The sequence below is a fragment of the Hypanus sabinus genome, chromosome 20, assembly GCF_030144855.1.
Source record: "Hypanus sabinus isolate sHypSab1 chromosome 20, sHypSab1.hap1, whole genome shotgun sequence".
NCBI lineage: Eukaryota > Metazoa > Chordata > Chondrichthyes > Myliobatiformes > Dasyatidae > Hypanus > Hypanus sabinus.
This window is the reverse complement of record NC_082725.1, coordinates 51,437,624-51,458,751: the sequence shown is the minus strand read 5'-3', so window position 1 is coordinate 51,458,751 and position 21,128 is coordinate 51,437,624. Positions and strand designations below refer to the sequence as shown.

General features: G+C 39.5%; 2 protein-coding genes across 6 annotated transcripts in view; one reads left to right on the top strand and one right to left on the bottom strand.

Annotated features, from left to right (window-relative positions):
- Positions 1-21,128, top strand: part of LOC132378526 (uncharacterized) — a 377,364-nt gene that overhangs the window by 109,558 nt on the left and 246,678 nt on the right. The gene's annotated exons all lie outside the window — the stretch shown is intronic.
- The window catches only part of kif13a (kinesin family member 13A), a 240,130-nt gene that overhangs the window by 31,168 nt on the left and 187,834 nt on the right, over positions 1-21,128 (bottom strand). For all 5 annotated transcript variants that reach the window (XM_059945486.1, XM_059945482.1, XM_059945484.1 and 2 more), the window contains 3 exons: positions 18,372-18,427; positions 15,932-16,056; positions 293-469 (listed from right to left, as the gene is read on the bottom strand). In XM_059945486.1, the coding sequence (XP_059801469.1) occupies positions 293-469; positions 15,932-16,056; positions 18,372-18,427 (358 nt within the window). The remainder of the gene's footprint in view (positions 1-292; positions 470-15,931; positions 16,057-18,371; positions 18,428-21,128) is intronic.

Below are 21,128 nucleotides of genomic sequence, written 5' to 3'. Positions count from 1 at the left end.
GTTTGTGCAAACAAGATAGGGCAATGCTGATCCATGTTGTTCCACAGAGCACATTATTAACACTGCTACTTAACATGGAAAACATCATAAGTGTGTCTCCATAACAATAATAAAGCTTAATATTTCACATGGATGTCTTTTGTCCCTGCAGTTCAAGGCATTGGAGTACGAGCCAGATTCCCTGCTAAAATTTATTCAGAGGAAGGAGAATTATTAGAGGTGATGTGCAGTTTTCCTTTGGTTAGCTGGAAAATATCGGATTATTTGTTCATTTCAATCAGTAACTTCATACCTGCTTATTGTAAACATTGACGGCTATGCGTTTACGTAACACCAGCTCCACAGCAGCTGGATGGCTGAGCTGCACTGTGACCTTTACAATCAAATAGATGCGTTCATTCTGGTTGGTAACTTTGTTCAAGTATATTGAATCATGGACTGATGAGTCCCAGGATGCAACAGCAGAGACCTAGTGCCAGAAGAGAGAAAGCCCTGGTTTATAACAGGATCTTAAGTTTCTACATTAAAGTTACCATACTTTTTCAGTTTAAGATCATCACATATAGAGGATGCATTTTATTGTTATAATTATATTGCAGAAAGTTAAAAGAGGTTTATTGTGCTCTTGGATTCATTACTCAGAGAAAACCAGCTCAGTAAAATGAAATCATTTATTTTCCCTTTCCTTTTCCCTTGGTAAGTTGTCTGTGTGACAGCAGCTGCCAATTATATAAGCACTGAGATCCACTCTGTGAGCTCCAATTAAAGTCCTGGAACACACTGACAAGGATGCCAAAAATAATTTGCATTAGACAAGTGTACAACAACAATATCCGCCAGGGCAAGGGTTGCTTGTGCTGTGAAATGAAGCAATTCTGCATCTTTTCACTGTGCGGCAACTTCAAGCATATAATCTGTAGAGCAAATCCCCAGTCAAATGAGCCACTGGTATGTGTGGCATTTTAAGTGAGTTCTCTGGTTTCTCTGTGGAATAAATGTCAGAGGTCAGCTGGCTCCAGCCTGCTGGAGTCAGCTCATTAAACAAGGATTACTGTAGGTTTGCAATATCATTTTCCTTGAAGTAAGGTGCTCATAAACATATTCTCAAAGATACAAATCAGTTCATACTTTATCTCTCTTGACAATATGCTGATCTATATTATATATGGTGGCTAATAAGCAGTTAGAGGAGTCAGAGACAAATATGAACTATGAAGTAAATAATAAGTGAAAATATCAAATTATGCAAGGGCAATCCTTTTTGGAAACTGTGATATTCACTGGAGATTAGCCTTAATTAAGCAAGGGTTCAATTCTAAAAGTTGTTGTTTTCAGATTCCTCTAAGGTTTCATTCCTTTTTCAATCTTTTTATTGTTATTAATATCAACAAAATACAATTGATACATAGATAATGGGATTACAAACATACACATTTCAACTGCAATTGAAAGAATACATAAGCAATGATTACAGTATAAATGAGTATTCCCAAATCATGAACGATACAATATATAAATAAACAAGGCAAATCTAGGTATATCATAATAAGTAATTAAAAAAACAGAAAAAAGAAAAAGAAAAAAAATGCAAAAAAAAACTAATCTAATAGCTAATAAGGAGAAAAAAAAAGAAAAACTGAAAAAAGAGGAAAAAAAAGGCTGTTTATAATGTCTCACAAAAATACCGAATCATCAGTGTCATCAACTCCGATCCTCTCAACATATATAAAATTGAAACTGGAAAAACAAATAGGCTTGAAACAGGGTCATATTACATCATATGAAAATATTGAATAAATGGTCTCCATATCTATTCAAATTTAATAGAAGTATCAAATACACCACTTCTAATTTTTTCTAAATTTAAACATAACATAGTTTGAGAAAACCAATGAAATACAGTAGGAGGATTAATTTCCTTGCAGTTCAACAAAATAGATCTTCTAGCCATTAGTGTAAGAAACGTAATCATTCGACAGGCGGAAGAAGATAAATGAAGTGAGTCCATCATTGGTAAACCAAAAATTGCGGTAATAGGATGGGGTTGTAAATCAAAGTTCAATACTGTAGAAATAATATCAAAAATATCTTTCCAATATTTTTTTTCAAAAAGGAATAAAAATGAGCCAATTTATCCTTGGACATATGGGCCCTATGTACGACCTTAAACTGTATTAATGAATGTTTGGCACATATAGATGATGTATTAACTACTGAAGAATTCTATCCCAATTCTCAATAGGAATAATAAGGTTAAGCTCTCTTCCCCAATCATTTTTTGTCTTATAAAGGGGCTCTGAACATATCTTCATAATGATAAAGTTTTGATATAAGCCCTTTTTGAAAGGGGTTTAATTCAAACAAACTCTCCAAAATACCTGAAGACACAAAATTTGGAAAAGTAGGAAGTACAGTATTTAAAAAATTCCTAATCTGTAAGTATCTTAAAAAATGAAATCTAGGCAAATTATATTTGTTAGATAATTGCTCAAAAGACATAAAACAATTATCCAAAAATAAATCAGAAAATCGTAGTAATCCCTTAGTCTTGCAAGCCGAATAAGCTTGGTCTATAATTGAAGGGTGGAAAAAACAATTGGATACAATAGGAATATTTAAAACAAACTGAGTCAACCCAAAAAATTTCTGAAATTGAAACCATATACGTAAAGTATGTTTAACTATCGGGTTGTCAATTCGTTTCGGCAATTTAGAAAGAGCAAAAGGGAGAGAAGTCCCCAAAATAGAACCCAGTGCAAAACCTGGTACCGATTTAATTTCCAGGCTCACCCAATGAGGGTTAAAAGATCCATCCCAATCTTTCAACCAACATATCAAATATCTAATATTAACTGCCCAATAATAAAATCTGAAATTAGGCAATGCTAGTCCACCTTCCTTCTTTGCCTTCTGTAAGTATATTTTACCTAACCTGGGATTTTTATTCTGCCATATATATGAGGAAATTTTTGAATCAACATTAATAAAAAAATGATTTCGGAATAAAAATTGGTACCGCTTGAAAAATATATAAAAACTTAGGTAAAATAACCATCTTGATAGCATTCTTCAAAAACCTTATAAAACCAAGGAGAGAGAATAGCGGAAAAACATTTAAAAAATTCTGCTGTATACCCATCCAGACCAGGTGCTTTCCTTGAATTCATGGAGGAAATAACTCCTTTGATTTCTGCATCAGTCATAGGAGTTTCCAATAATGAAAGATCATCTGGTGATAATTTTGGGAAATTCAATTTCCCAAGAAAATCACACATGGTACCACAATCCTGAGGAAATTCAGAATGATACAGGGAAGTATAAAAATCTTGAAATGATCTACTTATCTCATCTTGGTTAACTGTCAAATCTCCATTTTGCTGACAGATCTTAGTAATTTGACATTTAACCAAAGCATTCTTCAATTGACTAGCTAGCAGTTTACCCGATTTATCACTATGTATATAAAAATCAGATCTGGACTTCATCAGTTGATTTTCAATCGAAGATGTAAGTAATAAACTATATTCTGTTTGAAGTTCAACCCTTTGCTTGTAAAGCTCCTTACTCGGAGTAATCAAATATTTCCTGTCAATCTCTTTGATTTTATCAACCAATAAAACAGCTTCCTTCTTTATGCGTTTTCTCAGACCAACAGAGTAAGAGATAATCTGTCCACGTATATATGCTTTAAAAGTGTCCCAAAGTGTTCCGTAAGAAATATCTTCCGTGGAGTTGGTTGAAAAGAAGAAGTCGATCTGTTCATTCATAAATTTAATAAAGTCTGGATCTTGCAATAAGGTAGAGTCAAATCGCCATTGCCTAGCATTAGGAACTGTATCCATAAATTTAATAGAAAGTTTTAATGGAGCATGGTCAGAAATAGCTATACTATCATAATCACAAACATTTACCAAAGGAATCAAACAAGAGTCAATAAAAAAATAATCAATTCTCGAATAAGAATGAGAAACATGTGAGAAAAAAGAAAACAGAAAACTCCTTGTCCTTAGGATGCCGAAATCTCCAATTATCAAAAACTCCATTATCATGAAAGAGTTGATACAAGTGGCCGACTTATTGGGTAAAGTCTGAGTAGATATAGATCTGTCCATCAAAGGATTTAAACAACAATTCAAATCACCACCCATTATCAACTTATATTCATTTAGATTAGGTAAAGAAGTAAATAAGGACTTAAAAAATCAGGACAATCCACATTTGGAGCATAAACATTAACCATAGCAACCTTTTTATTACAAAGTAAGCCCGTAATTAACAAGAATCTACCATTCGGATCCGAAAAGTTATTATGTTGGACAAATGCAATAGAGGAGTCAATAAAAATTAAAACTCCCTTTACTTTGGCATTCGAATTCGAATGGTACTGTTGACCCCTCCAAAACCTAAAAAAGTGATAATTGACCTCCTTCCTCACGAGTTCCTTGTACAAAAATGATATGAGCATTAAGTCTTTGGAATACTTTGAAAATCTTCTTTCGTTTAATTGGATGGTTTAAACCATTAGTATTCCAAGACACAAAATTAATGGTCTGAGCCATATTTCTAAAATCAACCCTTTGGTATAAAAAGGGTTAACCAAATTATAAACCCATGCACCCGGAAGAGGAACAAAAATAAAGAGTGGACCCGGAAGTGACAACATCGTAGACATGTAGTTCAAAAACAGCCCGAATGAAAAAACTAAAACAAACTGGAAAAAGAAATATAGAGTTAGAAAAAAGACCACCTCCCACCACCTCAAGAGAGAGAAAAAAAAACAACAGCCAAAAATAGGCTGGGAAAAGGAAAACATGAAACTAATTGTACCCCCATATCAGCGGAAGACCACTCCGTATATAAAGGATATATACTAAAAAAATCCACCCAAACTTTAAAAATTATGATCACTTCTTAAAAACCAAACTTCTTAATATACTTGGTTGTAAAAAAAACAAAAAGAATATAATCACTAAGAACTTATAAATCGGGTTATAACCCAAACAAACCAAAAAATATTTAGACTGTGATAAGCGATGCATTGTAGGAAGAAGACGAGAGATAAAAAAATAACGCCATCTTAAAAAAAACCAAAAATATTTTTCCAAAAAACCATCTTAGTAAAAAAAAACTTACCTTCAAAGGAACAAAAATAATAGTCAGCAATATAGTATAATGGTTAAAATGTGTAAAACAAACCGATTAATATGACGAAAGAACACTTTAACTTGAATATAAAGTGTAGAGTAAACCTACACCAATAGCCAGAAACAAAATCTGGTTTGAGGAATCAAAAACCATCTTACACGATCAAAAACCCTCATTTGTTAGGAATGAGAGTCCATAACAGTAGGGAAGTTCTCATTTAGAAAACTTCTCGCTTCAGATGTAGAAAGGAAAACCCGGCATGGAGCGATTGGTGGTGAGATTCTGAGCTTCACAGGGTATAAGAGCGCAGGTTTTAGATTTTTCTCATAACATTCAGACATCAGAGGTTTAAAAAGAAGCCTTGCCTTCATTACTTCAGGACTAAAATCTTCCACTAAGCGGAAATTGTGATCCTGAAATTTAACCATTCCTACACGCCGAGCCACACGAATAAGTTGCTCTTTATCATGTACGTAATGAAACCGGACAATTACAACCGAGGGTTTAGCTGAAGTACTCGGTGATCGACGCTTGATTCTATGAGCATGATCAAGTAACGGGGGGCTATCTGGAAATACAGACGGGAACGTATCCTTTAAAAGTTGAGCAAAAAATTTCGAAAGGTCGCCTTGTTCTATGCCATCTGGGAGACCAAGTATACGTAGGTTCTGTCTTCTGGACCGATTCTCAAAGTCGACACTCTTGGCTTTAAGTGTTTCCACCAGTTTAGAGGTCGAAAGTAAATCCTGTTGCAATTTTTCAATTATCAAATCTCGTTTCCGAGCATCTTCTTGCAGAGATGCGATAAGAACTTGCTGCTGGTTAATTACTGAATGTCTTTTCCATATAATTTTGAAAAGCCTTTATATCTTGTTTAAAAATTTGTTGTAGTTCATCAAATTTTTTATCCAAAACCTCCAAAAACAATTCATAAGTTAATTCAGTGCGTTGCGGATGAGCTTGCTTCTTTCCATTACCGTTCAGGTTCCGCCCAGGTTCTCATCCTTTAGATCTAAGAGCCATTTCTGATTGCATATCTTCAAAAATTCACAATAAACTCTTAACGATAAGTCCAAAAAAATAGCAAGAATCTTTTGGTGTAGGTAAAAATAAGTTGGATAAGGGTGATCAAAGGTTAAAAAAAGTAAAGGTTATGGAGTGAATCTAAAACAGTACTCACTCCATGAGCGTTTCCTGCTGACCTCAAGGTTTCATTCCTATCATCGTCTCTGGTCCTACAATCAACTTCCTCCAAGTGTTGCACATTCCAAATCTTCACCACTCTATTTTTGACAGTTGTGCTGATTTTTGTTTGGTAGCATCTTTGAACATTTTAATATTAAATTCATATATAAAGGAAATTGCATTGGATATTTTTCAAATAAACTCCCCTCCACTGAATGCACTTTACTGTCTTCAGAAAACAACCATCATTATCAAGGACTTTTCCTAGGAATCGGAATCAGGTTTAATATCACTGGCACATGTCGTGAAATTTGTGGTCTTTGTGGCAGCAATACAATGAAATACATAATTATATAAAAAAAAAGAATTACAACGTATATATAAAATAGTTAAGTAAGTAGTGCAAAACATTAGTAAGGCACTATTAGTAATAGTAATGGCTTCAATGTCCATTCAGAGATTGGATGGCAGAGGGAAAGAAGCTGTTCCTGAGTATTTGAGTGTGTGCCTCCTTCCTGATGGTAGCAATGATAAGAGGACATGCCCTGGGTGATAGGGGCCCTTAATGATGGATGCTGCCTTTTTTGCTCCTTGCATATCCTGAATTCTACAGATGCTAGAGTCCATGATGGAGATGACTGAGTTCACAACTCTCTGCAGCTTCTTTCAATCCTGTGCAGTTAGCCCTCTACCCATACCAGACAGTAATGTAGCCAGTCAGAATGCTCTCTTCAGTACATCTGTAGAAATCTGTGGAAGGTTGACCCCCAGCATTTTTGCCGGTATCCAATTTTTCAGCTGGGTAGACTGGAGCATTGTGTGCTTGCTCAAGGACAAACACGCTACCCTTGGCTGAACTGGAACTCACAACCTTCAGGTTGCTAGTCAAACTCCCTAACCACTTGGCCACATTGAGGTGAAGGGTGGCGGCAATAACAATGGTAAACAGAGTGGGTGCAATGATTGCAGCCCTGTCTGACTCCTGACTTGACAGTGAAGGGTTCGGATTCAGCACCACTAGTCAAGTCAAGTCACTTTTTATTGTCATTTCAACCATAAATGTTGGTACAGTACACAGTAAAAACGAGACCATGGTGCTACATGAAACAGTACAAAAACTACACTGAACTATGCGAAAACAACACAGAAAAAAACTACATTAGGCTACAGACCTACCCAGGACTGCATGAAGTGCACAAAACAGTGCAGACATTACAATAAATAATAAACAAGACAATAGGCACAGTAGAGTTGGTGTCAGTCCAGGCTCTGGGTATTGAGGTGTCTGATGGCCTGGGGGAAGATGGCAGGAAGGAGAAGAGTTTGTATGATGGGTACGTGGGGTCCTTCATAATGCTGTTTGCATAGCAGATGTAGTATGTAGTGTAAATGTCCGTAATGGCAGGAAGAGAGACCCCAATGATCTTCTCAGCTGACCTTACTATTTGCTGCAGGGTCTCGCAATCCGAGATGGTGCAATTTCTGAACCAGGAAGTGATGCAGCTGCTCAGGATGCTCTCAATACAACCCCTGTAGAATGTGATGACGGTGGGGAGTGGGAGATGGACTTTCCTCAGCCTTCACAGAAAGGAGAGACGCTGCTGGGCTTTCTTTGCTATGGAGTTGGTGTTGAGGGACCAGGTGAGATACGATCTCTACCGAGGAGCCGTCAATGTTCAGCGGGGAGTGGTCGTTCCGTGCCCCCCTGAAGTCAACAACCATCTCTTTTGTTCACATTCAGAGACAGGTTGTTGTCTCTGCACCAGTCTATTGCTGGGTACTCTGGCTGATATTCCATCATGTAGTAGGAACAGCAGGCCTGACTGAGTATGTAAAGCAATGATTATGACACGCTGTGTTAATATTTTAATTTGTAAAACAGCAAAACACATAAATGTGTGATGGGAAAGAGACAATAAACAGGAAGCCGAATAGCCATAAGACAAATTTCTACAAGGTCATGGATGTGATGCAACACAACCAGGAAGCCTTTGATTGAATAGAGAAATAAGCAGTTGAGAAGGCAAGGACAGAAATTAACCTATGAAATAAATAATTGGTGAAAGCGTTAATTTCGGGCAATCCCTTCTAAAAACTGAAAATATTCACTGGAGATTAGTTTTTTGATTAAATAAGGTCTCTGTTTATTTTAAGGGGTCTTACAAACAGAGGTGGATGCTAAACATTGGGTTAACAATATAAAATAAATTACATGGAAAAGCAGAGAGAAAGATTAAAGGCTGTGAGGAGACAGGAAGGAAATAATGTGATTGGATCGGCTCCTAAACAAGTGGGCATGGTTAAGGTATTATGTAAGATGCAAGAATACCAGTGAATTACTTGGATTCTTTCATCAGAAACTGTCATTTGCATCCTCTGTTTCTCTGAATATTTTTTTACCTAGTTCTGCTTTCAGAACTGAACTTTCTGGCTAAGAGTAACCTGGAATCCATTGCCGAGGCTCTAACTGTGCCACAGTCTCATGCAAAATAATCAGGTCACACAAGCCCGGAAGGCAGTGATAGAAAACAAAACCCCACCCCAGCCTTGCTGTTGGCTAATGCTGTCAAGCATTTCCATTGATTTATGAAATATCCCTGACATTCAGAAGTATTCAAAAACTTTAGGAAATATGCAAGTTTCTAAATTGAACAACTATGATAAAATAATTAAAAATATAATTGCAAACTATTTTTAAATGTAATTTTCTCCTTAGGACCTCACTTCTGTCATCTGGAAAATCTCCTTTTTAATGAATGTGGGATGCTGTAGCTGGTCTAACCTGGTGCAGGGTCACTGTGAAGAGGTTTGGCCACACGACATGCTGGGGAGTCACAGCAAGTTTTTGTTCCACTGCTGGACATCAGAACTTAGTGACAGTGTCATCATCCAAAGGTTGTCTTTAACTTCAGGAGATATTCAATTGGCTACAAATGGAGGTTAATACAGCATACCAGCTGTTTGCATTGAACTATAGGCATCTGACATTAAGAGTTAATCCACAAACTATTCTGCATCAATCGTGGCCTGAGAATGGTATTAGATTGGAAAACTACAGAAAGCAGCAGCATATTTAGATCTAAGTGAAAGTCAAAAGTGTAAATGATAGAGTTCTGTTGACCATCATGGACCAACTAGTGAGATAAACAAGTTGTATTAGAATACCCTTTCTCATATGGAAAAAGTGAATAAGCCAGTTAACCAGACATTCTACCCTAACATCGTCAGCGGACATACTTCAGGCAGCTAAAACTCTGTAGCATACAAAAACAGCCAAGTGTTGTTGTATCAGTTGGCAAGGTCACATCTGGAGTACTAATTAGGGCTTGGGTCTTTTTTATTAAAGGGAAAGTTCACTGAGCTGATTCCCAGGGGTGAAAAATTTGTCTTATTTGAAATGTTGGAAGTTTGATCAGATTGGGCCTTTTCTCATTCAAATTTAGAAAAGTGAGATATTATATCATTAAAAGTAAAAGGAATATAGCCACTGTGTTATCAATAGTCCATGTCTATTTCTCACCACTTTGTGACTCCTATCTGAAGTTATTTTCTTTCTCTGGTGCTTAACAGGGATGTTGTTAGGGATTCCTAATCATAATAATTGATATAACATCACAAACTTTCTTCCAAAGTCCATGCAAAAAGTAAATATCAAACACTGGAGCAGGAACTAGGCTGGGTACCTCAAGGCTAAAAAAGTGAAAAAGACAGATTGATTTAACAAAAAAGAATATTAAATCTGTATGTGAATTAGGTACTAATCAGTGTGAGTTGAGTGGGAGGAAGTTAAGCAGGGGAGTGAGAAGTGTCAGGAAGTAATGGCAGGACAAGGAAGAAGTGTGGAGACAGCATAATGCCACTTGTAGTGTGATGGAGCAGCAGAACGAATAATGAGAGGATAAAAAGGACAAGGCAAACTAGATAAGTGGAAGCGAGTAAGAATGTGCAGGTGTAGATAGAAGCCAGGTGCATTGCAGATGGAAAGCAGTTTCAAATTTAACTAAAAGCTGGAAAGCAAAGTATCAGCAATTCAGAAAGGAAGGGAGGGTTTTGATCCAGCATCTTGAAAGAACTTAATATCAATAAAATGCTTATAAATAGCTTAAATTTAATAAAGAAATTCAATATAAAAATTTCAGTAATCCCCGTTTTCTTTAAAGGAGAAGAAAGAAGGTTTTAGTGCATTTTTGAGGAATCCAGCTCTGGTACCCTTACATACAATTCACATGCTTGGAAGCAGGATTACTTCCTTCAGAGCTTGGTTAACCATTTATATACAAAGATCTTATTTCAGTGCCAGGGCACAAGTGTTCAATTCCAATATGAACCAAGAAATTATCTTGTTGCCAAATATTCCTGAGATCTGATCTGGATTTATCAATTGTGATTTGTATCACCCAGTTAGTACCGACCATCTCCATGGCTGTGGTTGGCAGGGTAACCCAGAACTCTTGTGACAAAGAATGAGCATTTACTACCAGCAGGGTTGAATTCCACACAGCATATGTCTACACTAAGGCAATGCAACAAGGCCTAAAGGTTTCTACATATTCCAATTGTATGGTAGCATCCTAAAAAAAATACATGTTATTACAGTAGCTTTTCTCATACAGGAAAGGGAACAGCATCTAGGGCACGAACATTAGGATTGGGAAGTAAAAAAACACCAACTCCTTGAAAAGAATGTTGAGTTTCTGCGGGAATTGTAGAGGGGTGCAAAACAAGGAGTTCACGTGAGAATTGAGAGGGAGGTGATGTTAAGGCTTCACAGAGAATGGGGAAGACTAAAGGAACGAGACAGTAAACTGTAAAGATGGGACACAAAAATGCCAGCTGCAGGATGACAAGAGTATCATAATGAACTGGGAGAAGAGAACAATGACAGGAAGAACTTGCAGGCGTGGTGCTGGGTGGATCACAGGCAGGAAGCAGGATCAAAATTCACTCAAAGTTAGAAGGCAAAGTAGCTGAAATTCTGAAAGGAAAGGGGAGATTTCATCTACTGCTTTAAAATAATTTAACCTTAGTAAAATCACTTACAAACAGTATGTAATGCTGCACAAACTTCCTCATAAGGCAACCAATGGTACCAAGAGGACCCTGTTCTTCTCTCACAAGATCATTAAACTCCTGGCATTAAATTCTAACCAAAGTGCCAACATTGTCAATGGCAGTGTCAATTTTCTGCATGGTCTGAAAGGTACTGTATAGCAGAACAGAATTCTTTGACACCAACCACACTTACTGGCCACACCAGAGCAAGATTGTACTCAGTGAAGATTCTTAAAGATAATTTAAATTTGTATTCTGACTCAGAGACAACACTCTGACCACAGAGATATTCCTGACAACTTCAAGTGAGCTTATCCTCACCGCCATCTTGTGCCACATGGCCTCCAGGTCCATTTTCAGGTTTCTTGGCTCGGACCCACCGAGGACCTCAGTTACTGGCATTCAATTAACTGCTTCTCCCTCTGCGTTCTACGTGCCACCCTTTCTGCCATGCAGAGATACCTGGTGCCCTGTCCCAGTTGCTGCCACAGCTCCAGGCTTTTCTCTCCTCAGTCTGTCATGGATCTCTCCAATATTTTATCCCCCACTGGATCCACACTTTCACCCGCTGGTTCTTCGCCTTCTTCATGTTCAGCAAGGATTCTAAGATCGCAGATCCCGCTGTCTCCAACTTCAACAACCCTGGATAACCCCAGGCCATGATCCCTGCAGCCTCCCACGTAGCCCTCAATTCTGTCAGACACCCCCAGAAAACACATCCATACGACCCTACCTCTGGCCCTGAAAGCTCTGGGTACCACTAGACTGGTGACACTATGTTTGCCAACACCGGTTCCAACGATCCCGAGCCTAGGACCCTGGACACCTTCACATTGCTCCAGCCTGGACCTTGACTGCCAGCACCTCTCGGCCAAGACTTTATGCACTGCAGCTGGACCCCAGTCTTCCCTTTGCCCTCAACCACTTTTTCCTCTCTGAGGCAGAACATCCTGTCCTCAGTAAGGACCTCGCCTTTCGCCTGTACCTCAGTGAGTTTCATGTCCGCCACAACATTGGGGTTTTCTTCCAGTGCCTCCAATTCCAAGCTCACTTTTTTGGCAAGGATTCCACACCCTATGTTGATGACTCCTTCTCCCATCTTCAACCCTCCTCCTCCTCCTCCTCTTGGACACCTTGCTCTGGTTCAGTGCCTGCTCTGGCTCTTTTTGTCTCTAATTGCTGATAAGATATCAACCGTCTCAATTTCAGCACTCCTCTCTCTTTCTCTAAACAAGAGTCCTGCTGAAGAGTCTCGGCTCAAAACATCAATTGTTCACTCTTTTCTATTGATGCTGCCTGGTCTGCTGAGTTCCTCCAGCAGTTTATGTGTCTCTCTCCTTCTCCAACCTGACCCCTTCCGAATGCACTGCCCTCCACTCTCTCTACACCAACCTTACCATCAAACCCGCAGACGGGGGGTTGCTGTTGTAGTGTGGCACACTTGCCGAGGCCTGCAGGCAACTCTCAGACATCTGACTCAGTTTGTGGTCTATTGCTGCTGGCACATAACACTGCATTAGTACCTTAGCAAGAACTGCTTACTAAACACTGGCACTGAATAAACCATTTCTTCACCTACTTTAGTTAAAACAAAAACTTAAAAGGAAAGTTTCACGTTACTAAATTAATGTAATTGAAAATCAATAAGACACAAGAAATAAAAAAAAGTATTTGCTGGAAATTTGAAATAAAGTCAAGAAAATGCTGTAAGAAGACGCAGGTAGCAGGGCATTTATGCACATCGAAGAGTTCTCACTCAACGTCAGTAAACCCAAAGAGCCGATTATTGACTACAGAAGTAAGAAGCTGGGGGTCCTTGAGCTCAGTTCCAGGAACCGAGGTGGAGAGGGTCAGTAGTTTTAAGTTCCTTGGCATTAACACATCGTAAGATCCGTTCTGGGTCCAGCATATTTGTGTCATCACAAAGAAAGCCTGATGGTGTCTCTACTTTGTTAGAAGTTGCATAGATTCGAAATGACATAAATTCGAAAAGCTTCGACAAACTTCTACACCTGGTATGGTAACATAAATGCTCAGGAACAAAAACACTCTACAGAAAGTGGTGGATAGAACCCAGTCCTTCACAGATAGATCTTCCTATGAAGGGTCTCGACTCAAAACACTAACTGTTTACTCTTTTCCACAGATGCTGCCTGACCAGCCTAGTTCCTCCAGTATTTTGTGTGTATTACAGACAAAGCCTGTATACACTGAATACACTTACATGGAGTGCAGCCACAAGAAAGACTGCCACCACTCAGGCTATGCCTTCTCACTACCACAACTGGGTTGGAGGTAGAGAAGCCTTGGGTCCCACACCACCAGTTTCAGGAACAGATATTATGCTACAACCATCAGGCTTCTGAAATGGCATAGATAACTTTGTTCATAAACTTATTCTACAATCTACACTCACTTTTGAAGACTCTATACAATTTATGCTCAGCATTATCTTTATTTACACAATTGTCTTCTTTTGCACATTGGTGTTGCCAGTCTTTGTGTATAGTTTTCTTGTATAATTCAACTGTATTTTTTTCCTGTAAATGCCTGCAAGAAGAGAAAGCTCAAGGTTGTATGTGTACTTGGCTAATAATTTACTTCAAACTTTTAGAGTTAACTGCTTCAGTTCAAAATCTTTCATTACATCTGAGTAAGGAGGAAAACTAGTTATCTGAGGGAGTAGAGAACATAGGGAAGGGCAATGGGAATTGTAACTGGAATTTCTGTGATGGGTGAAATAACATTACCCTTGAGGGGCAGTTAAGCTCATTTGTTGGTCTAATGTCCACTTGGCCAAAACATACTGTACAAGCAAAAGTAAAAAGGACTGTTGGCAAAAAAATGGCAAGTTCTGATGCAATCAGGAAAAAAAAGCATGTATTAGTTAGAGCTGGAAAATTCAGTATGGAATCCTGCACACTACAATGAGCCAAAATGATGAGATGTTGTTCCTCCGAAGTACAGTATGTTGTGTCTCACTGTAACAATTCAGAAGGACAGAGACTGAAAAACACAAATGGAATGGGAGGGAGCAGCTTAGGAGGGTTAATCTTTGCTTGCATCTTCAGAAACAGCTCTATTTCCATCTTTGATATCTCTATTTTTCCCTTTCAGGGTTCTTTTGAAGACCCTGACCTGGAGTTACACACTGACCACGGTTCTTTGTGGGAATGGGACCCGCTCTCGGGGTTTCACAACTGGCTGATGTTTGGCACATCAAGGGCTCGGCCTACGAGCTCTGCTCGCCTTCGGAGGACCGAGTTTCCGTGGTTCTCGAGATGGGGGGTCGGAAGTCAGTGTCCAAGAAGAAGACCAGAGTGTCGGGGGAGATGGAAGATCTAAGGCTGAGGGCCCAGAGACCCGAGATCTTTGGGCACACTCAGAAAAAGCCATGCAACAGACTTTTAGCATCAAAAACCAGCAAGATGTTTGTTAAATCTCCCCTCTCACTGTGAAACAGAGACACCTCTTTCTCCCTTAGTAGGGAGAGAGGGAGCCTGTGGTACGTGGAATGCTGGATGAACAATGTAGTCTTTGGAGTACTGCACGTCTGTGGCTTTGCTGTTGCTTTGCCCATGCTTAAGTGCTCGATGACAAGTGCCAATGCTTTTTTTTTGCCGGTGGGAGGGGGGGGGGGAATCATTGCTTAACTCTACTTATGCACGGGGGTACTTTGGGGTTCTAAAATTTAACTGTTATTCATTCTTGGAGAGCACTCCTCTGTTTTCGTGGATGGTTGCAAAGAAACAGCATTTCAGGATGTATATCGTATACATTCCTCTGACATTAAATGAACCTTCGAAACCTTTGAGAATTGAAGTGGCAGGCAACAAGTTGTTCAGAGTCACTACTGTGGATTGAGCTCAGCTGATCCACAAAATGATCACCCAATCAGTGCTTTGTTTCCCAAATACACAGGAGACCAGATTACAAGATTACAAAGCTCTCAAGGTAACTCAAGAAACTTAACGCATGATGTTGCTTTTATACTAATATAATTTACATGGCCTCTATAAGGTAAAGAAAACTGTATTGTTTCGATCTACAGAAAATTTTCAGAGTGATTTCAATCACCAAAAGTGGTCAGTTCTGTTTCACAGGAAAGCTGTAGTACTGAAGTCTATTCTACTCTTTGACTATGTACTGGCTCTATGACAAAAACCATCTCACTCCACTGCTCATATCTGCATTTTATTTTCCTTTTGAGTACTTATCCAGTCGCAATAGCAGGCAGATCAGTAAACAGAATACCAGCTGAAGCGTGAAAATTATGCTCAAACCATCAGAAGTATAACACAGGTATAAATATATTTTAATAAATACAAAAAGATTTAATATAATGTTATAATAAATCAAATATATAAATGTGATATTAAGTGGATTAACAGTATTGACTAAAACTTTTCACAATCTCTAAGGATAAATTAAATGATACTTAAATAAAGTTAATAAATTGTATGCAAGTGTTAGATAGGGAAGCTTGAGGGATAAATAAGCACTAGAATTCTACATGGGCTAGAAACGTAAATTGACATATGATATGTACCTCGTCTTCACTGTGCTTGATAATAGGCAAATAAAAGAATTGGCTGCCATGTTCCTTTGGTAAAATGGAATTCACTCCCGGTGCATGGGGACCTGTCAGCTGTTCATTTGCACGGAGGTCATCAGCTTAAAAAATACAAATGGGAATGAATAAAAGACCAAAAGAAAAACCTCCAAGACAACCATAACCTACTTCTGCCTGGCCAGTGAGATTAACAATTGGCTTTTACAAAACACAGTCCAATATTTTGTATCTCTAAAGATTTGCTTTATTTGTCACATGTACATCGAAACATACAGTGAAATGCATTGTTTGTGCCAAGTTAAATCAGGAAGGATTGCATGCCCTGCTGACTGCATCTCAATATCTGCCTCATTCAAACAATTACTCCTAGACTTGCTGAATATCCTCAAGTCCATAACAAGACTCCATGTTGCTTCAGTTCTGGAATCCTTGATCTTAACTGCTCCAACCCCAGAGGTCTTATTTTCAGCTGTTTTACCTCTAAACTGTGGAATACCCTCTCCAGGGACTCCACCTTGTTTTCCATTGCTCCTTAAGATTTAATCCCTGAACCAAGCTTTTGACCAGGCTCGCCTGATATTTCCTTCTGTTACATGCTGTCAGATTTTTACTGAGAACAATCACAAAGTGCATGGGGACAATTTGTCCATTAAACCTCTAAATAGCTGCAACAGCTAAACTTAAGTTTGGGTGAAAAGGACCACAGATGAAAGAAGAAACAATCTATTATGAGGAACAATGACCTAGTGTTACACTACATTTATGAACAAAAATATAAGGGTGTAACTTTTCATCTAATTTTTGCATGTCGAGGATAAACTATGTTCATCAGCGCCTCGTTTTCACTGAATCTGTTGCCATGCTCACAGCAATACAGGTCTTCAACTTGCACCTGCATTACTCAAAGCAATCTTGTGCAGGAGGCAAGAAATGATCTATCTCCCCATTCACAGAGAATTTGCCTGCTGTCCCTCAGCACTTTCCTTAGCAGTTCCCTAGAATAAGAATCAGAATTGTCCCAGCAAGGGAAGCAGGTACTCACTGACCCATTCATTCAGCTTCAGCTCTCCATCACAGCAATTCAGTCAGCCCCTTTCTGTGGTTCATTCCACCCCAGCCTCTGGTGTTCCTTCCTAAAGTAGCTACCCAGCACCCTTTTAGTAAGTCAAGATTTTAAAAATTGCATCACTGGTTCACAGTCATGCTGTCTTAACACTTTTTATTCAAATCAACTTCAGTTCCACGGTCAATTGTATTATGTGGCATCTCATCAAATGCATTTTGAAAGATCATATACACATCGAGCCCTTCCTCAGGGAAAATAATTAGATCATATGTATGTAATTTATTTTTAAGAAAGCAAAGCTCATTTTCAATTCAATTGAATTTGTCCAAATTTTGTTTCAGGCAAATTCCCAAACATAGAACTCCAACCATTTTGTCTTCATTTGCTTGAGTTTATCTTCACTTTTCCTTGAAGTTCAAGTTTAATTGTCATTCAACCATACACCATTCCTCTGGGGCAAGGTGAAAAACACAGTACTACTAATAGTCACACCAATACATCCAGCACACCAAATAATTACACCAGAAAAAACAAATTTACAAAAAATATATATAGCCCGGGTCCCTGAGTGTCATGGCCTGCAGACTGATGGTGCATGGGACCACGTTACTACAAGAACAAGCCATGTCTTACGATCATAAAAAAGACATAAAGGACAAACACTAAGAGCCCAGTATTTGAAAACCTTCAGTTCTAAGGTGGGTTGGAAGATTCTCCACAATTTGGATCCATAATTCACTCACTGACAGCTTGATTCACATAAACCTATTACCTCTACTTCATTAAATTTTATCCTATCCTGTTCTCAACTACATTCCTCTTCTACTGAGAGTTTGGAAAGACTTATTGGGAAAGACAGGTGCATTGCACTCAATCACCTCTCCAAACATAGATCTTTTTAATTTATAATCATAGTTTCTGTTTATTATTTGTAGGCATACAGAATTCTCTTATTGATTTCCTTTTATTTTGGTTACTTCATATCATCATTCTATCCTATTTTTATTTAGCTAACTTCCTTTCTGATCTTTAATTTACACCTGGATTGATACCACTTTAGCAACCTGACACCCTCCTTTTTGACTGCATGTCACTCTATATCTTTTTTGCCATCCACCTATGGAGTTGTGTTTCAGGTAGCCTTGGAATGTGCCATGATGTTCTCAAATCCATTTTCTCTCCGAAAGCTGCTAGTCATTCAATTACAAATTTACTTGTCAATCATGTACTCCAGTTTAGCCTCCCCAGATCCATTTGCAGCTGAATAAAATTGCCACTTCCCAAAGTTAAATCCACATGGAAATGCTATTCTCTTAATGACCTTTGACAAAAATAACAGCAACTACTCACCATTTAAATCAAGGAAGAGTACTGGGATATGAGCTTCCATTCCTGGAGGTGATATCCTGAAAAATACATTTACTCAGTGAAAAGTACAGATCAAGATTTAACTTCTATATCCTCAGATTAAGAGGAAAGTTTATTCTCGTCAAAATGAATAGTTAATTGTCATACACTGTGTTCATGTACAGAATTTGCTTGAGAATAAGCCACTTCCAGATGAAGTTATCTTAAGATAGTATCACCTCAAACATCTATCTCCATTACAATGATAAACACAAGAGATTCTACAGATGCCATTACAATGGGCAGCGAAAGTCTTGATTAAATAAGCATTTTAAAATTATTCTGAACTTGGTAGATTTTAGTGGTTTACCTCAAAAAAAATGTAAAACTTTGGAAACATCTTGGTCACTACTCTGTTGTCTCAGGAATTTCCAGATCACCCAGTATTCAAAAGCCGATATCCTGTGCACAACTCACTTCAGAAAATTGCTCTTCAGCTCACTGGAATTGTGTGGTATTCTAACTAATTTATACCTGAAGTTTACTAAAAACAATCTCTTGTTTAACTTCCAGTAGATGGAAAATTCTGAACGCACGTTCATTCTGACACCAAATACATTTCAAACTTCAAGTTTAATTATCATTCAACCGTACACAAATACAGCCAAAATGAAACAGCAATCCTATGGGGCCAAGATGCAAAACATACATAGTATAAGATAGCAAGCACACCTACAGTCACGCACGTGTTCCTGAGTGACATGTCCTGCAAATTGACCAACTATCAGCAAATGATCAGATTTCAGTACATCACCATGGTAATGGTAGAACATGCACTTGCACTTTCAGTTCCTGCACTAATATAATAAATTGCCAACCTTGCCAAGATGACAGAATAAACTCACAATCAGCCAAGTTCTCCACAAATAATCTTACAGTTTTGAACCAAATACAGTCTCTGGTATTGCACACTGCACCTCTAAAAATGCACTTGTTAATCAGCGGAGTTTAAGAACATTTGAAGAACAGGTATTAATTGCTCGCACAAACAAGCTGGATGAACTCAACAGGTCAGGCAGCATCTATTGAAATGAGCAGTCAACGTTTCGGACCCTTCGTCAGGACTGAAGGAGGAGGGGGCAGGGACCCTATAAAGAAGGTTGAGGGAGGGTGGAAGATGCCAGGTGAAAAACCAATCAGAGGAAAGATCAGGGGGTGGGAGAAGGGAAACAGGGAGGGGATAGGCTGGAGAGGTGAAGAAGGAATGAAAGGGGAAAGCATTATGGGTAGTAGAAGAAGGCAGAATCATGAGAGAGGTGCTAGGCAGCTGGAAGAGGAGGCAGAGTGAAAGTGGGATGGTGGAAGGGAGAGAGAGGGAATTACTGGAAGCTGGAGAATTCAATGTTCATGCCAAGGGGCTGGAGACTACCCAGACGGTATATGAGGTGTTGCTCCTCCAACCTGAGTTTGGGCTCATCACGGCATTAGAGGAGGCCATGTATGGACATATCCGAATGGGAATGTGAAGCAGAGTTGAAGTGGATGGCAACCGGGAGATCCTGTCTGTTGTGGCGGGCGGTGCGGAGCTGCTCGACGAAGGGGTCCCCCAATCTGCGTTGGGTCTCGCTGATGTAGAGGAGGCCACACCAGGAGCACCGGATGCAATAGATTACCCCAACAGACTCACATTTGAGATGTCCTGGAATGGAAAGCCTCACCTCCATCTCCGCCACATCTGCTCCCAAGATGAGGCTCCCAGGATGAGACATCTCAAATGTCCTCTTTCTTTAAGGATTGTGGTTTCCTTTCTGCCGTCATCAATGATGCCCTCACCCACATCTCCTCCATTTCCTGCACTTCGGCCCTCACCCCATCCTCCCATCACCACAACAGGGTCCGTGTTCCCCTTGTCCTCACCTACCACCCCACCAGCCTCTGGATCAAGCATATTATCCTCCTCAACTTCCGCCACTTTCAACACGACCCCACCACTAAGGACATCTTTCCCTCTCTACCCCTCTCTGCTTTTCACAGGGATCGTTCCCTCAGTGACTGCCTGGTCCACACGTCCCTCCCCACAGATCTCCCACCTGGCACTTATCCCTGTAAGCATAAGTGCTTCACCTGTCCCTACACCTCCTCTCTTACCACCATTCAGGGACCCAAACAGTCCTTCCAGGTGAGGCAACACTTCATTCGTGAGTCTGTGGGGGTAATCTATTGCATCCGGTGCTCCTGGTGCGGCCTCTTCTACAATGGCGAGACCTGACGCAGATTGGGGGACCCCTTGGTTGAGCACCTCCGGTCTGTCTGCCACAACGGACAGGATCTCCTGGTTGCCACCCACTTCAACTATGCTTCATTTTCCCAATAGGATATGTCCATACATGGCCTCCTCTACTGCCATGATGAGGCCAAACTCAGGTTGGAGGAACAAAACCTCATATGCCGTCTGGGTAGTCTCCAGCCTCTTGGCATGAACATTGAATTCTCCAACTTCTGGTAATTCCCTCCCCCTCCCTTCCCACATCCCAGTTTCACTCTGCCTCCTCTTCTAGCTGCCTATCACCTCTCTCATGATTCTGCCTTCTTCTACTACCCATAGTGCTTGCCCCTTTCATTCCTTCTACAACTCTCTGGCCTATCCCCTCCCCCATCTCCTGATCTTTCCTCTGATTGGTTTGTCACCTGGCACCTTCCACCCTCCCCCCACCTTCTTTATAGGGCCCCTGCCCCCTCCTCCTTCAGTCCTGATGAAGG